This window comes from Acinonyx jubatus, chromosome E2 (assembly GCF_027475565.1).
Source record: "Acinonyx jubatus isolate Ajub_Pintada_27869175 chromosome E2, VMU_Ajub_asm_v1.0, whole genome shotgun sequence".
Lineage (NCBI taxonomy): Eukaryota > Metazoa > Chordata > Mammalia > Carnivora > Felidae > Acinonyx > Acinonyx jubatus.
This window is the reverse complement of record NC_069396.1, coordinates 26,250,181-26,275,484: the sequence shown is the minus strand read 5'-3', so window position 1 is coordinate 26,275,484 and position 25,304 is coordinate 26,250,181. Positions and strand designations below refer to the sequence as shown.

The 25,304-nt window shown below is 38.8% G+C and overlaps 1 protein-coding gene across 7 annotated transcripts in view; it reads right to left on the bottom strand.

Moving 5' to 3' along the window:
* The window catches only part of CNOT1 (CCR4-NOT transcription complex subunit 1), a 101,495-nt gene that overhangs the window by 55,565 nt on the left and 20,626 nt on the right, over positions 1-25,304 (bottom strand). For all 7 annotated transcript variants that reach the window (XM_015074543.3, XM_015074542.3, XM_015074541.3 and 4 more), the window contains 5 exons: positions 20,376-20,651; positions 1,807-1,914; positions 887-985; positions 444-512; positions 302-356 (listed from right to left, as the gene is read on the bottom strand). In XM_015074543.3, coding sequence (XP_014930029.1) covers positions 302-356; positions 444-512; positions 887-985; positions 1,807-1,914; positions 20,376-20,477 — 433 coding nt within the window. In that variant the 5' untranslated portion in view covers positions 20,478-20,651. The remainder of the gene's footprint in view (positions 1-301; positions 357-443; positions 513-886; positions 986-1,806; positions 1,915-20,375; positions 20,652-25,304) is intronic.

Genomic DNA, 25,304 nt, shown 5'->3' with positions numbered 1-25,304 from the left:
TGACAGCATGGAGACTGCTTGGGATTCACTGTCTCCACCCTCTCCCCCACTCATATTCTCTCTCAAAATAAACATTTTTTTAATTTAAAAAAATTTTTTTAAATTTTAAATGTTTATGAAGGTAAGTTTTATATTATATTAGGTTTTACTATGCATACACACATTCATAAGAGAGACCAAAAGAAAATAATCTTAGATTATCTTACTCTCTAAATCTAAACTATGGTGCCTCAAGATTCAAAAACTCATGGATTTTAAAGAAATAACTTCACTACAGGATCTCTAAGAAAAAAGAACTTACCAAAACCTCTAAGATCTGAACTGGAAGAATTCAAGAGGGCAAGGCCAAAAATTACCTGAAACAAGAAGGGTTAGATTGATCAAAGAGTCGACTGGCTGTTTTTAATTCCAATTTTGCATGTATCTCTTTTTAAATCACATACCTCTTGTACTTTGCTTAACTTGAGAACTTTACTCAGCTGGGCAAATAAGTGGGGTGCAGGCTTTAAACTCTGAAACAAACCAAACTTTATTTCAAAACAAGAAGAACTTAAAAAACAAGACAAACTTAGGATTTTCAGTAAGTTTATAAAAGCATCTATTCACCCAAATATGGTGCTACACAGGAGTGACATAATTCTGTAGTGTTGCTAGAAAGAATACACCAAGTCCTAGAACTATGGACTGACAAGCCTTTGCATGATCTGGTTTTAGTTAAGGTTCTATTTATGATCAAATGAACCATCTTGATTTTGTTAGAAAACTAAAAAACCCTAAAGTAACTACTGAGATTTTTAAATTACAACGTGTCATTATGATATCAAGATTTAAGGTCTTTTCAGAAAGTCACATCCTTAGGACTACTAAAGATAAAAGCAATACCAACCTTCTGATAGTGCAATGGATTATCAATGGCATAGGACAGCGTCGAGATAAAATTTGGCTTTGTAATCAGCGACGCACACTCCTGAATCAGAAACTGAGTCTTTAAAAATAAAAAGTGAATTTTCATTAGCATTAACATTCATCTTCTTCACAAACAGATGCAGAGATGCTCAGAACAGTGAAGTGTAATCCAATATTGGATATTGTTTCTACATTATCAAATCAGTTCTTTAAAATCACATTTAAACTCGTAGAGTCTATTAGCAGCAAGTGTTAAACCAACATTTCTATAAAATAGAGTCCAACGACAAGGTATCTATAAGGAATAACATCATGACAGATTATTACCAGATTGAAAATCAAGCCAAAGAAACTCAATCTAGAAAAAGACAGTCCTGGGGAACCTGGGTGGCTCAGTCGGTTAACTGTCCAACTTCAGCTCAGGATGTGATCTCACAGATCATGAGCGCCGAGTTGAGCTCCATGCCAGCAGCTCAGAGCCTGGAGCCTACTTCTAACTGTGTCTCCCTCTCTCTGCCCCTCCCCTGCTCGTGCTCGTCTCTCTCAAAAATGAATAAACATTTAAAAAAAAAAAAAAAAGGTTTTGTTTTTTTGTTTTAAGAAAAAGAGCCTCTCTCTCTGCCTTACTTACTTGTCAAGCAGTATTCCCCCCCTCATTCCTACTTCCTTCAGGCAGGCCTGATCCCCAGCACTCTAAGCCTGAACTAGGTAGCTGTAAAGCTCTGTAGTCAGGAAGGAGAAAGAAAGGAAAAAAAAAAAAAGTCCCAATACCTTTTAGCCATTCAGCTGAGATTACCTCTGGATGATTTGTGTATGTCACTTAATACACATACTATGCCCAAAATGCAATTTGCTAAACAATTAGATCTAAGTAAACATAAGCTCTGTAAGCCCCAATACCTGATGAAAATCTTTGCCACTGCTTTTACCATCGCCACTGAAATCCACATGCGAAAATAGGCAGCGTAATAAATGCCTGTCTGCCTCAGGACCGTGCCGATTCACAATCTAAAAAGACCAAAAATATGAATTTATAGTCAACATTAAGGAGGACTGAAAAACTTGGGGTGCCTGAGTGGCTCAGGGGGTTGAATGTCTGACTTCAGCTCAGGTCATGATCTCACAGTTCATCAGTTCGAGCCCTGCATTGGGTTCACTGCTGTCCGTGCAGAGCCCACTTCGGATCCTCTGTCCTTCCTCTCTCTCTGATCCTCCCCCACTCACGCTCTCTCTCCCAAAAATGAATAAATATTTTTAAGAGGATTAAAAAAGTCTCTAGGCAAATCTCAATATTAATTTTTCATGTTGAATAAGAGTTATTGGAATTAATGAAATAAGGTATCCATATTTTATAATTAAAGGTTTTTTTAATGTTTCCTACAATCACTGGCAGGAAAAAAAAAACAAGAAACTAACCAGTCCATGTATATAAAACTGTGTGCACTTTGGTCAACATCTAAACCAAAACACCAAGTAACATAAATGACGTGTAGTAAGAATATTAAGTGGCTGTTTATTTTAAGTTGTAAGGCAACAATTTTGTAACAAACTGGAGCTGTAAGAGTATCACTTTTTCTGTGCATTATTTGTACCCTAAATACGTAACCTGAAATTTAAGACAACTGTAACTCATTACAATAACCTACAAGGCAAGGCCCTAAAAAAAAAAACAGTCTGACTTCAGTACTTTATTTAGATGCTGCCCCTGGGCTCTATTAGTTTTGTGTTGTTTCTCAAATTTACCAATGTTACTGCTATTCTAATTAGAAAGCTTCAGACTGCTAACACGGGCTGTTCTATCAGTTCCTTTCATAACTACATGACCTGCCCCAAAATCTCCCCTTCACCCTGCATTACTTTTCACTATAGCACTTAAAAATCACCTGGTAATTTATGTTTATTTTCTATGTCCCTCACTAGACTTTAAGTTGTACAAGAACAGGGAATTTGTGCAGTTATACTCACCTCTTTGCATCTAGTCTAGAAAAGAACTTAGTGCATTTTAAGTACAGAGTGAGTAATCATTCTCTTATTAAATGCTTTTTAAAAATATTATATTGGGGCGCCTGGGTGGCTCAGTCGGTTGAGCATCCAACTTCAGCTCAGGTCACGATCTCACGGTTCGTGAGTTCGAGCCCCGCGTCAGGCTCTGGGCTGATGGCTCAGAGCCTGGAGCCTGCTTCCAATTCTGTGTCTCCCTCTCTCTCTGCCCCTCCCCCATTCATGCTCTGTCTCTGTCTCAAAAATAAATAAACATTAAAAAAAATTAAAAAAAATATTATAAATAACACTTGCACTTTAGGCTAAGTACAGTACTGAGCTTCCTTGGTTTAATCTTCAACAACTCTGCCAAAATTTACTGTAATTTTATAGATGAAGAGTTGAACACTTAAATCAGACAACTTGAGCATCAAATTACATAGTCGATGAGTTGAGAAATCTGGATTCATACTCCAACTCCAAATCCTATGCTCTTTGTACTGTATCATAATTATGTGGTAGCTGGCTGAGTTAACTTATTTCAGTTTCAGTTTTCCCCAGCCAGAAAATACAGGAAGCTAAATAAGACCAATTTTTACACTGTCCCACATACATCTTCAAGATAAAATCAATAAAATCAGATAATCAAGAACTTCTCCATGTCTAAAAGTTATTGTGGCCCTACTCACAACGTACTGGGTTTGTGGGTTCTTACAGTTCCTTAAGTCCTATAAAGGCAGAGATTATTTTTTACTATCCCCTGGAATGCTGAGAACATTATCTTAAAAGGCCAATTCAAATTAATTAGAAATAAATCTATCTATGCTCCAACCAAATGGAGCTCTTGCTCAGAGGAGCAAGAATATCTGGTTTAACAAAAATCTGAATACATGCTAGATACTATTCAAGGTACAGCAAATACAGCAGGAGACGAGACCAACAGGTTCTGTAGCTCTCATGAAGTACATTTTCACAGGGGGGGAAAGTTATGAAATTTTTGTGATAAACTGTCATATAAAAAACAAAACAAGGTGTTGTGATATTGATAGGAGGGGCGAGTGGTGCCTGAGAAAGGCCTTCTCTAAAGATTTAACATATAAACAGACTTAAAATATTGAAGTGACAAAACCACACATAGAGCTGGAGGAAAGAGCATCTGAGGCAAAACGTAAACTGTATGCAAATGCATTTAATAACAAAAAAGAAAAAAAAAAAGCCAGAGGGAGTCAGGAGACTAGATCATGATTCTTGAGTCTAGTGACTTAGCTGGTACTGTTACATCAATCTAAAAGATGGAAGACATTCCACTAGACTGTCGTCACAGCCAACAAAACCCAAAAAAACAAATTTAACTTTTTAACTAGAATAGGCAGAATTTTACGAAGCTCCCTTCTAACCATTTACATTTATTTCTACAATATAATTTTATAGCTTCTATTACAGCCATTCAATCTTAACAACCACCCTCAGTATATATAGACAAACAATATCATGTCATTACAAATACAGATTTGTTTTTTAAGAAAATCAAGGTTGCAACAAAAAGGGACAAATGTCACACATAACTTGCTGGAGAGTAGTAGGATCAGAAGGTATGTTTTTATAGCTGCTAGGTGTATGGAATATTCACTCTGTGATACCATAGTGCCCTTCATTAGAAGCCACTTTTTTCTTCTAAAACTGAAGTGACATTTTGGGGCACCTCAGTGGCTCAGTCAGTTGAGCATCCTGACTCCTGACTTCAGCTCAGGTCATGATCACAGAGCATGGAGCCTGCCTAAGATTCTCTCTCTGCCTCTCCCTCTGCCCCTCTCCTTCACTCATGCTCTCTAAAAATTTTTTCATAGGGAAACGAATTTGACAATAAATTTCATGTTAAAAAAATAACATAATATCTGCTTTAATAAAAAACAGAAAGTGGTATTGTAAAGACACGATCTTGGATTACAAAGATGTTATGGCAAGATTTTATTGATCCCACAAGACCAAGCCCTATGCATTTTTACTTAAAATTCAAACCTTCCGGGGCACCTGGCTGACCCAATCGGTTGGTTAACTGTCTGACTCTTGATTTTTGGCTCAGGTCATGATCTCACAGTTCGTGAGATTGAGCCCTGTGTCGGGCTCTGCATTGACAGTGCTGGGATCCCTGCTTGGGGTTGTCTCTCTCCTCTCCCTGCCCCTCCCCGGATTTCCCCCCCTCTGTCTCCCTCTCACCCCCTCCCTTAAAAAACAACAACAACAAAAAAAACCATTCCACCCACTGTACAGGAGTGGGACCAATAAAATAATTCAAAGTTTTAGTTAAGTAACTACATTACAATCTGATAAAATCTGTAGGCTACATTAAAAATAAATTAACTATACCAAAGGCATGCCATAATACTTCTATAATGATCTGATCTGCGGCTAGAACAACACATTCTCATTTAGAAGTCACGTGGTAAGAGGAACGTTAACAAATAATGCATTTATGATGGTAGAGATCCAGAAAATCATGTGAAATGGTCAGAGAAATGGGGCACTATCTGCCCTAGAGAACATATGGAGGATTAAAGACATAATTGTATGAAGGATAATTACATGAAATAATACATCTTATACAGAAAGAGCCCCATTTATTTTAGCTCATTTTAAGTATAAGAAAATGACTAATGAAGGTTGTCCACAAATGCTATGAGTAATCTTACAAGGTAGTCAAGTAACTTTCATAGTCCAAAACAACAAAAATCCTTCTTTATTAATACGTATTCTTCTTTTGGTGGAATACTTATAAAGCAGCAATTATCTGATGAATTGTGTCTTCAACCATAGCTGTTGTACAAACAGATTTTATATATTTATATATGGATACAGATTTTCACACAAGATCAAAAAGATTTATATAAATAAAAATACAAAACCTAACCTACAAATGACCTCAAAGGTCCAAAATATGCCCAAGATTCTACAGTTATAAAGTACCAGATTTTTAAAATTTAAACTGAAAGCAGTAACTCTCTATATAACAATTACAGTTTTTACACTGTAATATGTTTTATACAAATAATGGAGCCTCTTTGTGTTTCTTACACTTGTTAAACAATTTTAATTCTTAAAATTATATATACAGATTATTATCTGTAATATACTTTGGGTTACTTTATTAAAAAAAATAGTGCATGTATTTGAAACAGTTTAATATATTGAAAAGAACAAGAAAAAACCATGCAGCAAGTAATCAGGGTTAATTCTAATGAAAATCATTAATTTTAAGGACAAAACTTTCAAAGTCCTAACTCAAAGATGGTGGAACTATGAGCACTTTTTTCCGAATAACAAAAAACTTCCTAATTTCCATTTTCAATAAAACATACTCTTGAAAGAACTGATCCAGAGAGATATGGAAGATAGCTCATTTTTAGCACCTCAAATGACAGGCCAAATGTAGATTTCTATTAGGGACTGATAAATCCACAAGTAAAAATGTTTGGGACTGATAAATGTTCCAAAACCTATATCCTTTGTTTGTTCAATTGAGGAACCAGGGGCCAGCTGAGCCATGAAAGAAAAGAGACTATCCATTTAGAAACCCAGATCAACATACTGCAGAATGACAAAGGAGCTAGAGCTGAGGCAACAACCAAATTCAAGATGCTACTTTTAATGTCTAGGGCAAACCATCTAGCCAAAAGGAGAATGCTGGTGAAGCAGAATGAAGAGGAGGCTGTGGCAGTGGCAACCATTACTGAATTTGAAAACAAATGGCAGACTACCCCCAACATACTTACCAGCCCTCAAGCATCCCCAAGATTGTTTACAAGTGAGTAAATAATTGGGTTAATTCAAAGATGAGCAAAAATCCAGAGACTCAGCATGGAACCTATCTGGAAGAAACTGTAAAATAAACAGACCAAAGAAACAAACAAGACAGATGAAGAACATACACTTGAAAGGACTTGCCCAAATATACAGAAGAGTTCAGTAAACAGTATTTCATACTACCAAAGAAATTCTAAGAACTGCTTTAATTTTTGAAGGGGAAAAGTCCTGAAAAAGGCAAAAGACTGGCTCAAAGACAGGATAACAGAAGGAAATAAAAGCAAGCTTGCATATTTAAGAAAATTAAGGCTGCTTAGGATTCTCTCTTTTCCTCTCTCACTGCCCCTCCCCTGCCTGTTCTTTCTCCCTCAAAATAAAAATAAAAATAAAAATTTTAAAACAAGCAAGGGCGCCTGGGTGGCTCAGTCAGCTAAGCATCCGACTTTTGACTCAGGTCAAAAGCCTCAGGTCACGATCTTACGGTTCATGAGTTCGAGCCCAGGGCTCTGTGAGGACAGCTCAGAGCCTGGAGCATGCTTCGGACCTGTCTCTCCCTCTCTCTCTGCCCTTCCCCTGTTCATGCTCTCTCTCTCTCAAAAATAAACAAATGTTTAGATAAAAATATATATAGATAGATAAAAAAAAATGTCTTAAAAGCAAATTATGTCTTAAAGCAAAAATGTCTTAAAAGCAAAACCTTCAGAAAAGGTAATCACCTAACAATCTATTTCAATCCACATAAAATCTAGTACAATCCACATGGGAAAAAAAAAAAAAATCAAAGAAAGCAACAAAAATATCCATGAAATAAATAAAGATCTGAATGGGAAGACTGAAAGGTATACCACAGCACAAGAAAGGCTGATGCAGAATAACCAATGCTACAGCATATACATAACGTTAATGAACTCTAAAAGAAAATTCACAGGGATACTGAGGTTAGGAGTAGATATTGGTAGGAAAAGTTAGTTATCTAAAATAAAATGCATGAGGAAGGAGAGAGACAAGGAAAGACAGTCGGGGAACCTTTGGCATTACATGTTGCGGAAGAAATAATGGGGAGCAATATTTATAAAACCAGGGGTAACCTTGACTCAAGAATCTCGTATTTAGGGGCACCTAAGTGGCTCAGTCGGTTGAGCATCCAACTCTTGATTTTGGCTCAGGTCATGGTCGCACAGTTCATGGGTTCGAGTCCTGAGTCAGGCTCTGCGCCGAGTGTGTAGAGCCTGCTTGGCATTCTCTCATTCCCCTCTCTGCTCCTCCCCCACTTACACTCTCTCTCAAAATAAATAATAAAGAAACAATTTCATATTAGTTACAATTGGACTTTAAATAAAAATGAGAACATTCTCAAGCATGAAAGAACTCCATTAATAGCACCCAAGTTCTAAATGAAACAAATCTGACCATGATCTGCAGCCAAAACAGAAATGAATGAAAATAGAAGATTTGGGGGGGAATGTAGAAACTGTAGTAAAAGGACAGGCAGTGAGAACTGAATCCATTTCAATATATAATATATTTCTAATAAGATTAAATTGCTCTTTAAATAAAAGTTGTTTTACATATTTAACTTTGGGAACAAAAACTTTACATAATTACCAAGCAAACTTTAATTAAGTAAAAGATATTCCCTAAATATTGAAGGTAATATGAAAACAATGAATCCAATACTATACCCAGTTGGTGGTGTAACTATATCAAGAACTATTCTAAATAACTTTAAAATGTTAATTTGATGGTACATCTCTACTAAGATACATAGCCATACTTCATTTTATTGCATTACAGCAATTTTAAGATATATTTTTTTGTTTTTCAGATTGAAGGTTTATGGCAACTGTGTATCAAAGCCATTTTTCCAATAACATTTGCTCATTCTTGTTTCTGTGTCACATTTTGGTAATTCTCACAATTATTTCAAATTTTCCCATTATTATATTTCTTATGATGATCTGTGATCAGTGATGTTACTACTGTAATTGTTTGGGGGCACCAAGAACTACACCCATAGAAGGCAGCAAACATAACAAATGTATGTGTTCTGACTACTACAGCAACCAGCTGCTCCCCCACCTTCTTTCCCTCCTGTTACCTGAGATAAAACAATATTGAAATTAGACCAATTAATAATCCTACAATGTCCTCTTAAGTGTTCAAATGAAAGGAAGAGTCAAACATATCTCACTTGAAATCAAAAGATAGGTATGATTAAGGTTAGTTAAGGAAGGCACATTCAAAGTCGAAACAGGCCAAAAGCCAGTCCTCTTGTGCGTAAGTTAGCCAAGTTGTAAATACTAAAAAAGGAAGTTTCTTGTAGGACATTACAAGTGTTACTCCAGTGAACACATGAATGATAAGAAAGCAGAAGAATCTTCTTGCTGGTAAAGAAGAAGTTGTCATGGCCTGGACAGAAGATCAAACCAGCCATAATATTCCCTTAAGCCAAAGCCTAATTCAGATCAAGGCCCCAACTTTTCTTCAATTCTATAAAGCCTGAGAGAGCCGAGGAAGCTGCAGAAAAAAAGTGGTAAGTTAGCAGAGGTTGGTTCATGGAGTTTAAGGAAAGAAGCCATCTCCCTAATATAAAAGCACAAGGTGAAGCAAAGGCTGATGTAGAAGCTGCAGCAAGTCATCCAGAAGATCTGGCCAGATAACGAAGGCAGCTACACTAAGCAAAAGATTTTTCAATGTAGATGAAACAGAATTTTATTAGAAGAAAACGCCAGGGACACATGGGTGGCTCAGTTGGTGAAATGTCCTGACTTTAGCTCATGTCATGATCTTGCCGTCATGTTCTCGTCGTCCATGGGTTTGAGTCCCGTGTCGGGCTCTGTGCTGACAGCTCAGAGCCTGGAGCCTGCTTCGGATTCTGTGTCTCCCTCTACTTCTGCCCCTCCCCCACTTGTGTTTTCCCTCCCTCCCTCTATCTCTCTCTCAAAAATAAACAAACATTAAAAAGAAGAAGAAAATGCCATTTAGGACTTCCACAGCTAGAGAGAAGCCAATGCCTGACTTCACAGCTTCAAAAGACAAGATGACTCTCTTGTTAAGGGCAAATGCAGCAGGTGACTTTTAAGGTGAACCCAATGCTCACTGACCATTCCAAAACTCCTAGGGTCCTTACAAATTATGCTAAATTGACCCTCCTGTGCTCTAAAAATGGAACAAAGCCTACAGGACAGTACATCTGTTTACAACATGATTTGCTGAATATTTTAAAACCACTGTTGAGACCTAATGTTCAGAAAGAAAGACTCCTTTCAAAAGATTACTGATCACTGACAATGCACCTGGTCACCCAAGAGCTCTGGTGGAGATATACAAGGAGATGATTGTTGTTTTCAGGTCTGCTAACACAACATCCATTCCGCAGCCCCACGGATCAAAGAGCCCTTTGTTAGACTTTTTTTTTTTTAATCTTTATTTATTTTTGAGAGAGAGACAGACAGAGTGCGAGCAGGGGAAGGGCAGAGAAAGAGGGAGACACAGAATCCAAACAGGCTCCAGGCTCTGAGCTGTCAGCACAGAGCCTGATGCAGGGCTCAAACTCACGAAAGCAAGTTCATGGCCTGAGCCGAAGTCCAATGCTTAACTGACCGAGCCACCCAAGTGCCCCAGAAGTCCTTCAGATTTTTCAAGTCTTACTATTTAAGAAGTACATTTTGTTAAGCTACAGCCACCACAGATAATGATAATCCTTGATGACGGATCTGGGCAAAGTAAAGTGAAAACCTTCTGGAAGGGACTTAGCATTCTAGATGCCATCCAAGAACATTCGTGATCATGGGGAAAAGGTCAAAATATCAAAAGTAGCCAGAGTTACAGAAGTTGATTCCAGTCCATGGAGATGACTTTAAGGGGTTCAAGACTTCAGTGGAAGAAGTAACTACAGATGTTCTAGAAACAGCACGAGAACCAGAACTGGAAGTGCGGCCTGAAGATGTAACTGAATTACTGAAATCTCATGATAAAATTTTAACAGATGAGGGGCGGCTGGGTGGCTCAGTCAGTTAGGTGTTCAACTCTTAATTTCAGCTCAGGTCATCTCACTGTTCGTGGGTTCGAGCCCTGTGTCAGGCTCTATGCTGACAGCTCAGAGTCTGGAGCCTGCTTCAGATTCTGTGTCTCCCTCCTTCTCTCTGTCCCTCCCCTGCCTGCACTGTCTCTCTCTCTCAGTAAACAAAGATTAAAAAAAAACATTAAAAAAAAAAAAAAAAAGATTCTCTCCCCCTCTGCCCTTCCCCAGCTTGCTCTCTCTCTCTCTCAAAGAAAAAAAAAACTTTAACAGATGAAGAGTTGATTCTTTTAAAGGAGCAAAGTGGTTACTTGAGATGGAATTTACTCCTGGTGAAGATGCTGTGAAGATTGTTGGAATGACAACGAAGTTTGTTTATCAACTATCAACTTACCAACTTAGTAAAGCAGTGGCAGGCAGGGCTTGAGAGGACTGACTCCACAATTTTGAAGCACATTCTACTGCAAATTAAATACTACCAAACAGCATCACATGCTACAGAGAAATCATCCATGAAAGGAAGAGTCAATTAATGTTAAGAAATTGCTACAGCCACCTCAACCTTCAGCAACCATCAGTTGCTTGCACTGGGCTCTGTGCTGACGGATTGAAGCATGGAGCCTGCTTCGGATTCTGGGTCTCCCTCTCTCTGCCCCTCCCCCACTCGTGCTCTGTCTCTGTCTCTCAAAAATAAATAAAAAAATGTTAATAAAAAAATTTTTAATACTAAAACACATACGTCAAAAGCTAAAAATATATGAGCTCCTGGGGTGCCTGGGTGGCTTAGTTAGTTGAGCATACAACTTGTAATTTCGGCTCAAGTCATGATCCCAGTGTAGTGAGATCAAGACCCACGTTGGGACTCCGCACTCAGCAAAGAACCTGCTTGGGATTCTCTCCCTCTGCCCCTCTCCCGGTACTCACATGCGCTTGCACGCTCTCCCTCCCCCCACCCCCACACCTCAAATAAAAAAGAGTTCTTAAGAATGCTAAAAAAACCTCCTATTTGGGGTGCCTGGATGGCTCAGTTGGTTACACGTCCAACTTTGGCTTGGGTCATGATCTTGTGGTTCTTGAGTTTGAGCCCCACATCAGGCTCTGTGCTGACAGCTCGGAGACTGGAGCCTGCTTCAGATTCTGTGTCTCCCTCTCTCTGTGTTCATGCCCTGCCTGTGCTCTGACTCTGTCTCTCAAAAATAAACAAACATTAAAAAAAATTTTTTTAAAAACTCATATTCACAGTCATGTTCAGAAGCCAAGAATCCAGTCACTTTGAAAACTTGCAAATAAACACAGAATCAAACATTAATCTTGCCCTTCTTTTATAAACTGTACCTCATATAACCATATAGTTGGTAAGAGCAAGTTTCTTTTTACAGAACTATTTCAAGAATGCATAACAAGAGCACCATCATTTTGCAATCCTGAACAAATGAATCTAATCAATGAACAAAGTCTACTAAAAATCACAAAAATAGAGGCAACCAGACACTGCAAACCTCCTGATGAAAAGTATATACTACTACCTTTAAAACTGTTTTAAGGGAAGAAAAAACCTAATCTATTAAGCTTCTAAATTTTCTGATTTACAGGAAATACAAGAGACAAAAGAACATGTTAAACATCACCCTGGAGCTATAATCAGCAAAACTCACACTTGGTAGCTATAAGACAATCTGATTTAAAGTTTTTATTTATTTGTTTAAGAAGTGGGGAGGGGGACAGAGAATCCGAAGCAGGCTCTGTGCTGACAATAGAGAGCCCAATGCTGTGGGTTCAGGAACTGTGAGATCATGACCTGAGCCAAAGTTGATGTTTAACTGACTAAGCCACCCAGGCACCCCGGAAAACCAAAGATTTTAAAAGATCTTTAATGAGGGCCAATTGAACAAATGTTTATTTTATTGGATCCTAATTCAAACCTACGTGTTATATGAGATTTTTTACATGAGGCAAACAGGAAATTTGAGTGTTAACTGGATATTACATTTAGAAATTATTATGCTTTTTTTTTTAAAGATATGACCGTGGCATTATGGTTTGGTTTAATATATAAATAAATAAAATTATGTATGAGACAAGTTTTAAAACCGAAGACTGGGGGCGCCTAGGTGGCTCAGTCGGTAGGGTGTCCAACTCTTGATTTCAGCTCAGGTCATGCATGATGCCACAGTTCATGGGACCTATCACCTCGTCAGGCTCTGGACTGACAGTGAGAAGAAGCCTGCTTGGGGTCCTCGCTCTCCCTCTCTTTCTGCTCCTCCCCCACGTGTGCTCTCTCTCTCTCTCTCAAAATAAATTAAAAAAAAAAAAAAAAGCCTGAAACAAGATTAGTCATGACTTAAGATAAGGATGATAGATTTGGGAAGATTATATTATACTGTTCTATTCTTGCGCTTGAGATTATCTTTAATAAAACTCTTGGTGTAAGTTTTATTAACTTAATAAATTTTAAAATCTATTTTATATCACATATTAAAAATAAACTTGAAATTTTAATAAAATTTTTAAATTATATTTACAGAAACTCTAGATCTTAAAGGACACGATACAAAACACTTTTTTTTAATTTTTACTTATGTAATCTCTACACCCCACATGGGGCTCAAACTCACAACCCCAAGATCAAGAATCACGTTCCCCGAGTCAGCCAGGCACCCGAAGGCATAAAATATTTTTATAGCATCAGTATTTTTAACCCAAAAACAAAAGTGAAATATTCAGAAACGTTAAGCTGAGAATTTAAAAAAATTAGTGTATTTTTTTCTATTTTACGTATATAATTTCTTTCACATAACAACAATTACACCTTTATGGTTTTTTGTTTGTTTTTGAGAGAGAAAGCATACAAGCAGGGCAGTGGCAGAGAGGGAGGGGGAGATGGAATCCCAAGCAGGCCCCACATAGTCAGCACAGAGCCCAACATGGGGCTCAATTTCATGAAGTGTGAAATCAGGACCAAGAGTCCAACCTTAATCAACTAAGCCACCCACGTGTCCCAACAATGATGAATTTAAAGGAAAGAACTACAAGGGTTAATCTTTAAAGAATATCATAACATCCTGACTGATGAGACAAACTCCAATCCTGTTTTCTCATCTATAAAATGGTAGTACTAGTTAGTTCACACATCTAGTGAACCCACATATCTAATAAATTCAATGAACATTCCTTTATCCGCTTGTCCCTAGGAGAAACAACAAAGGGAAAACAATCCTAGTCAAGCTATTAAGGCTGCTCAGACTAAGCCACAACACAGCAAGTGTAAAATATACTAAGCATCCAAGAATACAATAAGCCTTTACCAATCACCAAAAGCAATCAAGAACCAAAAATTAGAATGCTGCTTCCACATCAGTTCTAAATTCCTAATCATTCTGAAATAACAGAAGGAGGCTGTCTGTAAAGATACTATTTAAGTTTATCAATTTTGAGAGAGCATACGCAAGCAGGGAAGGGGCAGAGGGAGAGAGGCACTCCCTGCAAAAACACTATTGAAGACACAAAATTTACTTGTCTGAGAAAAATTTGTAGACATTGTGAAAACCTCAGTCATTAGGCCAACCATTCTAACATTTATCTTCAAAATTAATTAGTGGGGCACCTAGCTGGCTCATTCTGGTGGAGCCTGCGACTCCTGATCTCAAGGTTGTGAGTTTGATTGAGCGCCACAATCTTTTAAGGGGCACCAGGGTGGCTCAGTCGGCTGACTGTCCAACTCTTGATTTCTGTTCAGGTCATGATCTCACCGTCAGGAGATTGAGCCCCATGTCTGGCTCCAGGATGGACATGGAGCCTGCTTAAGATCCTTTCTCTCTGTCCACCCCCACTGCTCCCTCTCTCTAAAGAGAAGAGAAGAGAAGAGAAGAGAAGAGAAGAGAAGAGAAGAGAAGAGAAGAGAAGAGAAGAGAAGAGAAAGAAGAAAAAATATCCCCACTTGCACTGTCTCTCAAAATAAATAAACAAACAAATAAGGGAGGAGGAGCACCTGGGTGGGTCAGTTGGATGAGTTTCAGCCTCTTGTTTTAGGCTCAGGTCAAGATCTCAAAGTTGGGTGAATTCTGTCAGACTCTGCGCTGGCAGCACAGAGCCTGCTTGGGATCCTCCGTCTCCCTCTCTCTCTCTCTGCCCTTCCCCCACTCCTGCTGTCTCTCTCTCAAAATACATAAACTTGGGGCACCTGGGTGGCTCAGTTGGTTAAGCAGCCGACTTCGGCTCAGGTCATGATCTCACGGTCCGTGAGTTCGAGCCCCGCATCGGGCTCTGTGCTGACAGCTCAGAGCCTGGAGCCTGTTTCAGATTCTGTGTCTCCCTCTCTCTGACCCTCCCCCGTTCATGCTCTGTCTCTCTCTGTCTCAAAAATAAATAAACGTTAAAAAAAAATTTAAAAAAAATACATAAACTTAAAAAAATAAATAAAATGAATTTTGCTTTTTTAATTTTTTAAATTAACTTTTTAAAGACAGAGAGACAGAGTGTGAGTGGGTAGGGGGCAGAAAGATAGGGAGACAATCCATAGCAGGATCCAGGCTCTGAGCTATCAACACAGAGCCTGACATGGGGCTCAAACCCACAAACCGTGAGATCATGAGGTGAGCCAAAGTCGGACACTTAACCAACTGAGCCACCCAGACGCTCCAATAAAATGAATTTTAAAAAATAATCTAATCTTCTTAAAAAAACCAATCACTAAATAATTTATTCCTTCTTTCTTCCCGATTGCATTTATAGGTATAAAGATAAAAACTAGAGGATAGTTCCACAACTCAAGGTCTTGAGAGTAGGCAAGATAATCAAACCAATTATAGTATAGTATTAAGCTGACCAGTTCAGGCAGAGCCTTGGTGGGGTGAAGTGACACACTGCACCATCAGATTCCCTACTTCAAGGAAGTTGCACTCACGCTGGCAGTCAGGTCCCTCAGAGTTTGTCTCGGCTGCATGGGACAGCTCTGCCTAAGGTTAGCTCTCATATATTAAGAGATAACATAAGGGATATAAAGGCCTGGCCATCTGGGCACACTGTGAGACAACTCTGAGATCTGTTCCCAAACTTCCCACACAGTTTGCCAACATTTCCACCACAGTTCTCCTTCTGCCCAATTCTGTTTCCAATTGGTCTCCCTCCACTACAGGTGTAGAAACCTTGTAAGTAACCTGCATTCCAAACTACCTCTTACGTGCTTCCAGAGAAGAGCAACACAGGCCAAGCCTAGGAGTCTGAGTTTCTAACTGGATAGGACAGAGACAGACTAAAGATTTTAAAACAACAAAGAGACCACAGCTATACATTTTACAAAGGTCACACTGAGAACACAGTGAAAGATATTTTAGAGTAGGGGCTGTCTGGGACAGCCAAACTTTGAACTAGAAGACCTTCCAATCCAGTCTAATTATCTCCTATTTCTTTGTCTTCCATGCAGAATGAGATCCATCATAGGAATGTTGTGGATTCAAATATCACATTTGCCACCATTTTCAGGGAAAGTACCAGTGGGCAAAATAATTAATAATGTCTTTGAAACTCCGTGTAAAGAGAGTAATACCTACCCTGCATGACTATGAGGAGAAGGTGAAAACTGACATAAAATCACATCAAAAATAATACCTGCACCATTACAAGTGTTTGAACAGTTGCTAGGAAGAAATGGTAACAGAACGGAGTATGCACAAACAACGAGTGAACTGACATAATGCTTACCATTTTTCACACAACACTGTAAGATCAATGTTGTTTCACGTAATAATCTCACTGCTACTGATAGACGATTGGGTTATTTCCAGCATGGCTATTGCAATACATGTTTTTTGATGAACATGCACATGAATTTGTTTTATTGTATACATAGAAGTGAACTGCTGGGTCATAAATGATATGTTCAGTACCTTAAAAAGAGGCTTCTGAGATGTTAAATGAGATTTTTCTTGATCTGCATGGTTATGCAGATTTATATTCATTTTATGAATATTCATCTATTTTTATTTAATTTTTTAAAAAATTTAAATTTACTTACTTTGAGAGAGTACACCAGTGGGGAAGGGACAGAGAGAGAAAGAGAGAGAGAATCACAAGGAGGCTTCACACCACCAGTGCAAGGCCAATGCGAGGCCTGAACTCAAAAACCTTGAAATCACGCTCTGAGCCGAAGCTAGATGCTTAACCAACTTAGCCACTGAGGCACCCCTGTGTCTTTTTTTTTCCTTAAGTTTATTTATTACGAGAGAGAGTGTGCAAGTGAGTGTGCAAGTAGGGGAGGGGCAGAGAGAGAATCTCAAGCAGGCTCCACACGGTCAGTGCAGAGCACAACACAGGGCTCAATCTCAGATGCTTGGCTCGATCTTATTAACCATGAGATCTTGACCTGGGCCGTTATCAAGAGCGGGACCCTTAACTGGCTAAGCCATCCAGGCACCCCTCATCTGCATATTTATGATTTGTGAACCACTCTGTATATACATATTACTTCAATAAAAAGTTGACTAGGGACACCTGGGTGACTCAATCTAGTATCCGACTTCAGCTCAAGTCATGATCTTACAGTTCGTGAGTTCGAGCCCCACATCAAATCACAAGAGAATCTCTCCTCTGTGCCCTTCCTCCCATTGGAGCTTTCTCTAAGTAAACTTTTAAAAAATGACTAACAATAAATAAATAACACATGGTACACAGCAGATGCTTAAATAGTAGTTGCATCAAATTCTTAGGTCACAGACCAGCACAGCTTTCAGAATTTATCCTAAAGAATTAATCCAAATAAAGGAAAAAAGGGGTTAAGTCTTCACTGATGAAGTGTTATTAGATTGGATTCTTCAAAGATGAGAATTTCAGGATTTAGAATGACATAAAGGGTCCTGAAACTCAGACTGAGAAGCTTGAATTTTGTTCTGTACTAGAAGGACCTGTGAAGGTATTAGAAAAATGAACTCAAGCACCGTTAATTCATCAAAGTAGCATCAAATGCATTAAGGCCTGTAAGCATACAAATGTGCTGGTATTTCAATGTACTACATACACTGAAATACTACATGAAAAGAAAAAAAAGCAAATAGGAACTGAGTAATTCCAAGAACTGAGCTTTTCCATTAGAAAACTAAGTAGAAGGGGTGCCTGGGTGGTTCAGTCGGTTAAGCGTCCGACTTCGGTTCAGGTCATGATCTCATGGTTCATGGGTTTGAGCCCTGTGTCAGGCTCTGTGCTGAAAGCTCAGAGCCTGGAGCCTGCTTCAGATTCTGTGTCTCCCTCTCTCTCTGCCCCTCCTCCACTCATGCTCTGTTTCTGTCTCAAAAATAAATAAACATAAAAAAAATTAAAAGAGAAAAAAATAAAACTAAGTAGAAGAGTTGCCCAAGCTTGAATTTCTAAGAATTTATCCTACAAATCAACTAACACACACGTAAAAAACAATCTTATAACAGCATTGTTGATAGGATGGACACACACACACACACACACACACACACACATCAAACCGAAATGTACCTCAATAGTGAAATAAATTACAATTCATCAATACGATGGTTTCCTATACAGCCTTTTAAAAGGATGAAGAAACTTTTCATGTTTGGATTAAGAAATAATTTCTAAAAGATACTGGTAAATTAAAAAAAAAAAAAAACCAAGATGTAGAACACTATCATACACCACCATATAAAAAAGGATGAGAAGTATTTTACTATTTTTTCATTTTTTTTTAATGTTTATTTATTTTTGAGAGGGAGACAGAGTGTGGAAGGGGCAGAGAAGAGGGAGACACAGAATCTGAAGCAGGCTCCAAGCTCTGAGTTGTCGGCACAGAGCCCAACACGGAGCTTGAACCCACGGACCACAAGATCATGACCTGAGCTAAAGTCGAACGTTTAACTGACTGAGCCACACAGGTGCCCTTATATTAATCTACTTTAAAAATAAACTTAAACCACAACTTCTACACACACACTCCAAAAACAAAAGAGAAAAAAGTTTCCATATAAACTCTTAATTCTTAGATTTAGCTCAAATAATTAGGCACCTACTTCATTTACAAACTTGTACTAGTGTACTACTTAATTTATATAATAACTGTAATGTATTACGCAGAGGAGAATTAGCATTTTTAAAAATAATGCTTATGACAGGAACCGTATTAGGTGCTCCACTTATTGCATTTAATCCTAACAAGGATGTCAGGCAGATTTTATTTTTATTCTTATTTTGCAGGTGAGGAAAATAAGGTTCAGAGCAGTGACCTACTACTGTCACACAACTAGTATGTTTTATTTTAACAATATATACAATTCTAAGTATAGTGCCATTTGATTTATTGATGCGAAGGGGGTACCATCGTTGAAACAAAGGTATACTATTTAACTTTCAAAAAGATTGAATGAAATGCTCTATAAGTCAAACCTGTACTTGAAAACAATAGCTTTTTAAAATTGGGGGTCAAAGGCAAAACCTGGGCGGGGAGGAGAGGGGCAAAGAATTTGAAAAGACATTTCTCCAAAGATACACAAATAAGCACATGAAAGATGTCCAACATCATCAACTATATTACCAAAATGAGATACCTGTTTACACTCCCTAGAATGGGAATAGTGTTCGTAAAGAGGAGGGAAAATTGGAACCCTTCTACATTGCTTGTAGAACTGAAAAGTGGTCCAGTGCTCTAGAAAATAGTCTGGCAGTTCTTCAGATATTTAGAGTTACCATATGACCTAGAAATTCCATTATTTAGTATATACTAAATATTTAAAACAGGGGCACCTGGATGGTGCAGTCAGTTAAGCATCCAACTCTTGGTTTCGGCTCAGGTCATGATCTCATGGTTTCAGGAGTTCGGGCCCCACATCATCCTCCAAACTGACAGCGCAGAGCCTGCTTGGGATTCTCTCTCTCCTCTCCTCTCATCCTGACCCTTCCAGACTAACGCTGTCTCTCTCTCTCTCTCTCTCTCAAAATATATAAACTTACAAAAAAATTAAAAACAAATATCCACCCAAAAACTGAAAGCCAACACTACTCAAAAGCCACAAAATGGAAACAAATTTAAATATATTCGATGGTTGGATGAACAAAATGAGGACTATACATAGAATTGACTATCGTTCATTATTATGAATAATATTAACACAGTATTATTATTATTATTCATAAAAAGGAATGAAGTACTGACACTGGCTCCAACATGGATGAAACTTGAAAGTACTGTGATAAGTGAAAGAAGGCAGACACAAAAGGCCACATCTGGTAAGACTGCGTTTATATGAAATGTCCAGAAAGGCAAATCCATAAAAGCAGAAAGATTAGTGCTTGCCAGCGGCTGGAGAGAAGAGGGAATGGAAGAGCAACTGCTCACAGTGTTAAGCATTTCTTTCAAAGATGAAGAAGATATTTTCAAAGATGGTGATAATTAAGTAATTTTGTGAATTACTGGAAACTACCAAATGGCACATTTTAAAAGGGTGAGTTTTACATTTTGTAAAGTATACCTCAATTTCAAACTGTAGCTAGAAAAGATGGGGAGCAGGCCAAAACAAGATATTTCATAAGTTGTATAGAAAAATTAAAATCTGTGACTCCTCAAAAAAAGGACTGGGATAAATCTCTTTTATGTATTAAAGCTGCGGAGAACCTTCTTTCCACTACATACTCATTCCTTTACTGGTACTTGTTTTCTAAGTTTACTTACATGCTGTATTTCCTGCTGGCTGGCTCGGTAGTTTTTCTTGGTTAAATTGTCCACCAGGTAGCTGATTTGAGACAAGGCCAGCGAGAGCGAGTCAAGATTCATTGCTGGTTGGGGCGGAAGCAGGCGGCCGAGCCCGGCGCAAAATCACCATTATTCCCCTTTAGTCACCTCAGAGGCAGGTTAATGCTTTCTTTGTAATTAGCCTATATCTGATGTCTGTGCAGTGTCTTCAGTTCTTCTTTACCAGGGGTATTACTCTGTTCTGAAACATGGCACCTGTGCTATAAAAAAAAAAAAGAAGTAGAAAACACTTCAGATTTTCAAATAGTTATTTTGTTTTTTACATTTATTTTTAAGAGACAGAGACAGAGTGTGAGCAGGGGAGGGGCAGAGAGAGAGAGGGAGACACAGAATCCAAAGCAGGCTCCAGGCTCTGAGCTGTCAGCACAGAGCCCGACGCGGGGCTCAAACCCACAAACGGTGAGATCATGACCCGAAGTTGGACGCTTAACCGACTGAGCCACCCACAGGTGCCCCCAAATTAGTTTTTATTTTTAGGGGAAAAGGAGTTAAACAACCATCATCTCTCCATCTTAATACCTGAAATACCACCAAGGGCTTAGGAAAAACAAAATTAAAATGTCTCAAACACTATTTATAGACGATGCCAAGTTTGAAACTTAGGGCCAATAGAAAAAGAAACCCCCCCACCAAAAGTTTGTTTAGCGAGACAACCTATAATATCTGAGATTTCTATTTTATCTACTTCAAAATGATTATTTATACTATACCCTTAGGAACAGCAGGAACGTACTTAAAATTAGGATAGATGGAAAGGAACACTCATCTGACATTTTCAGTCTCTCTTCCCACACTATCTACAACCTATTTACAAGACCCCATTTATTAACTTTACTCCTTATAGACTGCTACAGAATCAGATGGTTTGGTCTTAAAGTTGTACCTTAGGATCTATGTTTTAGGTATTTGAATGGTTGTCTTAAAGGCAAATAAGGACTCCATAACCCAAATTCCTTCTCACAGTGTTGAAATTTTATTAGGAAAATTTAGAAAGGAAAGCCCAAAGCAGCAGGATAGCTAAAATCACAGGACGCTTATCAGTTTAATTCCAACCACAAGCTGAGTCAGAGGAACTATTCCGTGTTACAAAAACAAAAAACAAAAAACACATAAGCTTCTTTTAATATTTATTTTGAAAGAGAGAGAGTGTGCAAGCAGGGGAGGGAGAGAGGGAGAGAAAATTCTGAGCATGCTCCACACTGGCAGCACAGAGCCCAACACAGAGCTCTATCTCAAACTGAGATTTTGACCTGAGCCAAAATCAAGAGTCAAGACACTTAACTGACTGAACCACCCAGCTGCCCCCACACGTTCTTCTTAAGCATTCACCAAGTACTGCTGCTGAAATACAAAAATCTTTGAATACAAGGAGCTGAACTTATGCAAAGCTTCATGTTCTATAAAATCGGCTCATAATTTCATTACAATCAGAACTCACCAGGTAAGATATAGAGAATTCACAAAGATTAGGGGCGCTGGGGTGGCTCAGTCTGTTAAGCGTCCAACTCTTGATTTCGGCTCAGGTCATGATCTCACCATTCACTTCAGTTTGTGAGTTCAAGCCCCACATGGTGCCCCATGTTGGGCTCCACCCTAACAGCCCAGAGCCTGTTTGGGATTCTCTCTCAGCCCCTCCCCTACTTGTGTGCTCTCTTTCTCCCTCTCAAAATAATAAACATTTTTTTTAAAAGGCTGATACAAAGGAACAGAATAACTTTACCATGGAACAGATACTATGGCAGCCTGTTTTTTTTAAGTGTTTTAATGTTTGTTTATTTACAGAGACAGAGAGCAGGGGAGGGGCAGAGAGAAAAGGAGAGAGAAAATCCCAAGCAGGCTAAGTGCTGTCAACAGAGCACCACACAGGGCTTGATCTCGTCAAGTGTGAGATCATGGCCTGAGTCCAAATCAAGAGCTGGACGTCTAAGTGACTGAGCCACCCAGGCACCCCAGCCTGTTTGTTATTATTTTACCCATGGGACGGCACAAATTTTATTTTACTTATGATATGGTACAGCAAAACAAATACTGAATGATCTTCTCAGAATTCCTCTAATAAAACTGAGGTTTTGGTACTTTGACTACACCATCTCTTCTGATAAAAGCCTCATGGTAAAGGGTACAACCTTTTCACGTTAACATCTAAAGACTGCTATACAATAAAACACTGGTGTAATCCAAGTTTCAAAAACCCAAATCTTCATTATATGAACAAGTTAATGCATTTATGACCGATTCCAAGCCCTTATATTAGATTAGAAGGACAACATAATTTATTAACCAAACCAAAACACTTCTGAAAGTAAAGGGTGTAACCAGTTAAACCAGACAACAGGTGTAAACCGAGACATGTGATCACCCTAGCTGGCAAAAATCTTTAAAAAAAAAAGAAAAAAAAAAACCTGACCCGTCCCTCCAAACATTACTTTGTTTCTAAAATGTACTTTCACTGGTCTCTCCTTCTCAGTCTCTTTTGCTGACTCCTCCTCCTTGAACACTACAAATTGTTTCTTGTGCATCCACTCTAAGGAATACCAAGCACTGTGGATTACAGTTAATCTTCTAAGTGTTAACATAAAAGAATACCCATGACACTGAGTGAAAAGCTTCCGAACTATGAATAGCAAGATTGCATCTTTTAAATAAAGACATCTACGTTCCTATGTGCAGAGAATGCAGAGAAAACAAGGTCTCAACCATAGTGGTTACAGACAGGATTTCACTTAAAATTCCATTTACAAAAAGACCCCGAGGGGCGCCTAGGTGGCACAGTCAGTTAAGCGTCCAACTCTTGGTCTTGGCTCAAGTCATGATCTCACAGTTCATGAGTTCAGGTCCTGCATCAGTCTCTGTGCTGACAGCACGGGAGGCTGCTTGGGATTCTGTCTCTCCCCTCTGCCCCTCCCCAGTTTGTGCGCTCACTCTCACTCTCTTAAAAATGAAAAGAAGTTTAAGTCCTAAATAAAGAGTCCTTCTAGAAATCTACAGACCTTCATACATACAACATGTACAGTATTATTCAGTGCAGCAATAGCTGTCATAGCAAAGGAATGGCTAGGAGTTGGTGACCGAATAAATATCTTGGACAACGTATATAGTATTCTAGCCTTTAAACTCTTATTTCTAGGGGCACCTGGGTGGCTCAGTCAGTTAGGCATCTGACTTCAGCTCAGGTCATGATCAGGTTTGTGAGTTTGAGCCCCATGTCAGGCTCTGTGCTGGCAGCTTAGAGCCCGCTTCAGATTCTGTCTCTCCCTCTCTCTGCCTCTACCCCACTCGCACTGTCTTTCTCACACACAAAATAATAGTAATAAACATTAAAAAAATTTTTTTAAATAAGAAAATAAACTGTTATTTCTATATATGCTACTTTTTGTTTCTAATATGTGGACATATATAGAGTTAGCTTTTTGCAAAAAATATACAGGAAAGATAAGCCACAAACTAATCAAAATGGTTACCCATAAGGGAGAAAAGGGTAGAAGGCATACAAATCTGATTGAAAACTCAGCAAGTATACCTTTTTGTATGTTTTTGACTTTTGAATCACGTGATTATCTTCCACGTTTGAAATTTAATTAAGAAAAAAACTACAATCAGGGGCGCGTCAGTCTGGTTAAGCATCCGACTTCAGCTTAGGTCACAATCTCAGTTTGTGAGTTCAAGACCCACTCTGCGGCTCAGTGCTGACAGCTCGGAGCCTGGAGCCTGCTTCTGTGTCTCCTCCTCTCTCTGTCCGTCCCCTGCTCTCACTCTGTCTCTCTCAAAAATAAATAAACATTAAAAAAAAATTTCCTGAGGAAAAAACACAACCAAATACAAACAAACAAACCTGAGTGTCAAACTGATTACATAAAACACAATGAAAACAAATTATTTCAAATAATTACTGAACACAGATGCTGTACATCCTTGATGGACAATGCAGAGTGGTGTGTGGGTGTGTGTGTATTATTTCTTATTTGAAGGGGCGGGGGGGGGGGGGGGCAAGTATCTTAGGTTGGGTCCATGCTCAGCACAGAGCCTGACGCAGGGCTCTATCCCACAACCCTGGGATCATAACCTGAGCCAAAACCAAGAGTTGAACACTCAACCAACTGAACCAAAGTACCCCTATTTTTTAGGACCAAAAGAAATCAAAGAAATTTGGCTCATGTTTACTATTAGCAAGAGTATTTCATTAAAAAGTTTAAACTTTGGGTACCTGGGTGGCTCAGTTAGTTGACTTCAGCTCAGGTCATGATCTCCCAGTTCATGGATTCAAGCCCCACGTCAGGATCTGTGCTGATGGTGCAAAGCCTGCTTGGGATTCTATGTCTCCCTCTTTTCTCTGACTTTCCCCCACCCACTCACTCACTCTCTCTCTAAAATAAGTAAATAAACATTTTTTTTTTTTAAGTTTACAGTGTGCCTGGATAGCTCAGTCAGTTAAGTGTCCTACTTTGGTTCAGGTCATGATCTCACAGTTAATGGGTTCAAGCCCCATATCGGGCTCTGTGCTGAGAGCCTGCTGAGCCTGGAGCTTGCTTCAGATTCTGTGTCTCCCTCTCTCTCTGCCCCTCCTCCACTCACAGTGTCCCTCTCTCTATCTCTCTCCCTCCCTCTTGAAGATAAACATTAAAAACACTTTAATAAAAAAGTTTAAACTATTTTTATATTATTGGGCAAAGCAAATTAACAGGAATCCAAATTCAGTGCAAAAAAATGTGGTAAACATAAAAGTTTAAAGGCCGTGGGGCACCTGGATGGCTCAGTAGATTAAGTGTCCAACTTTGGCCTAGGTCATGATCTCACCATTCCTGAGTTCGAGCCCTGCGTTAGGCTCTGCGCTGAAAGCTCACAGCCTGG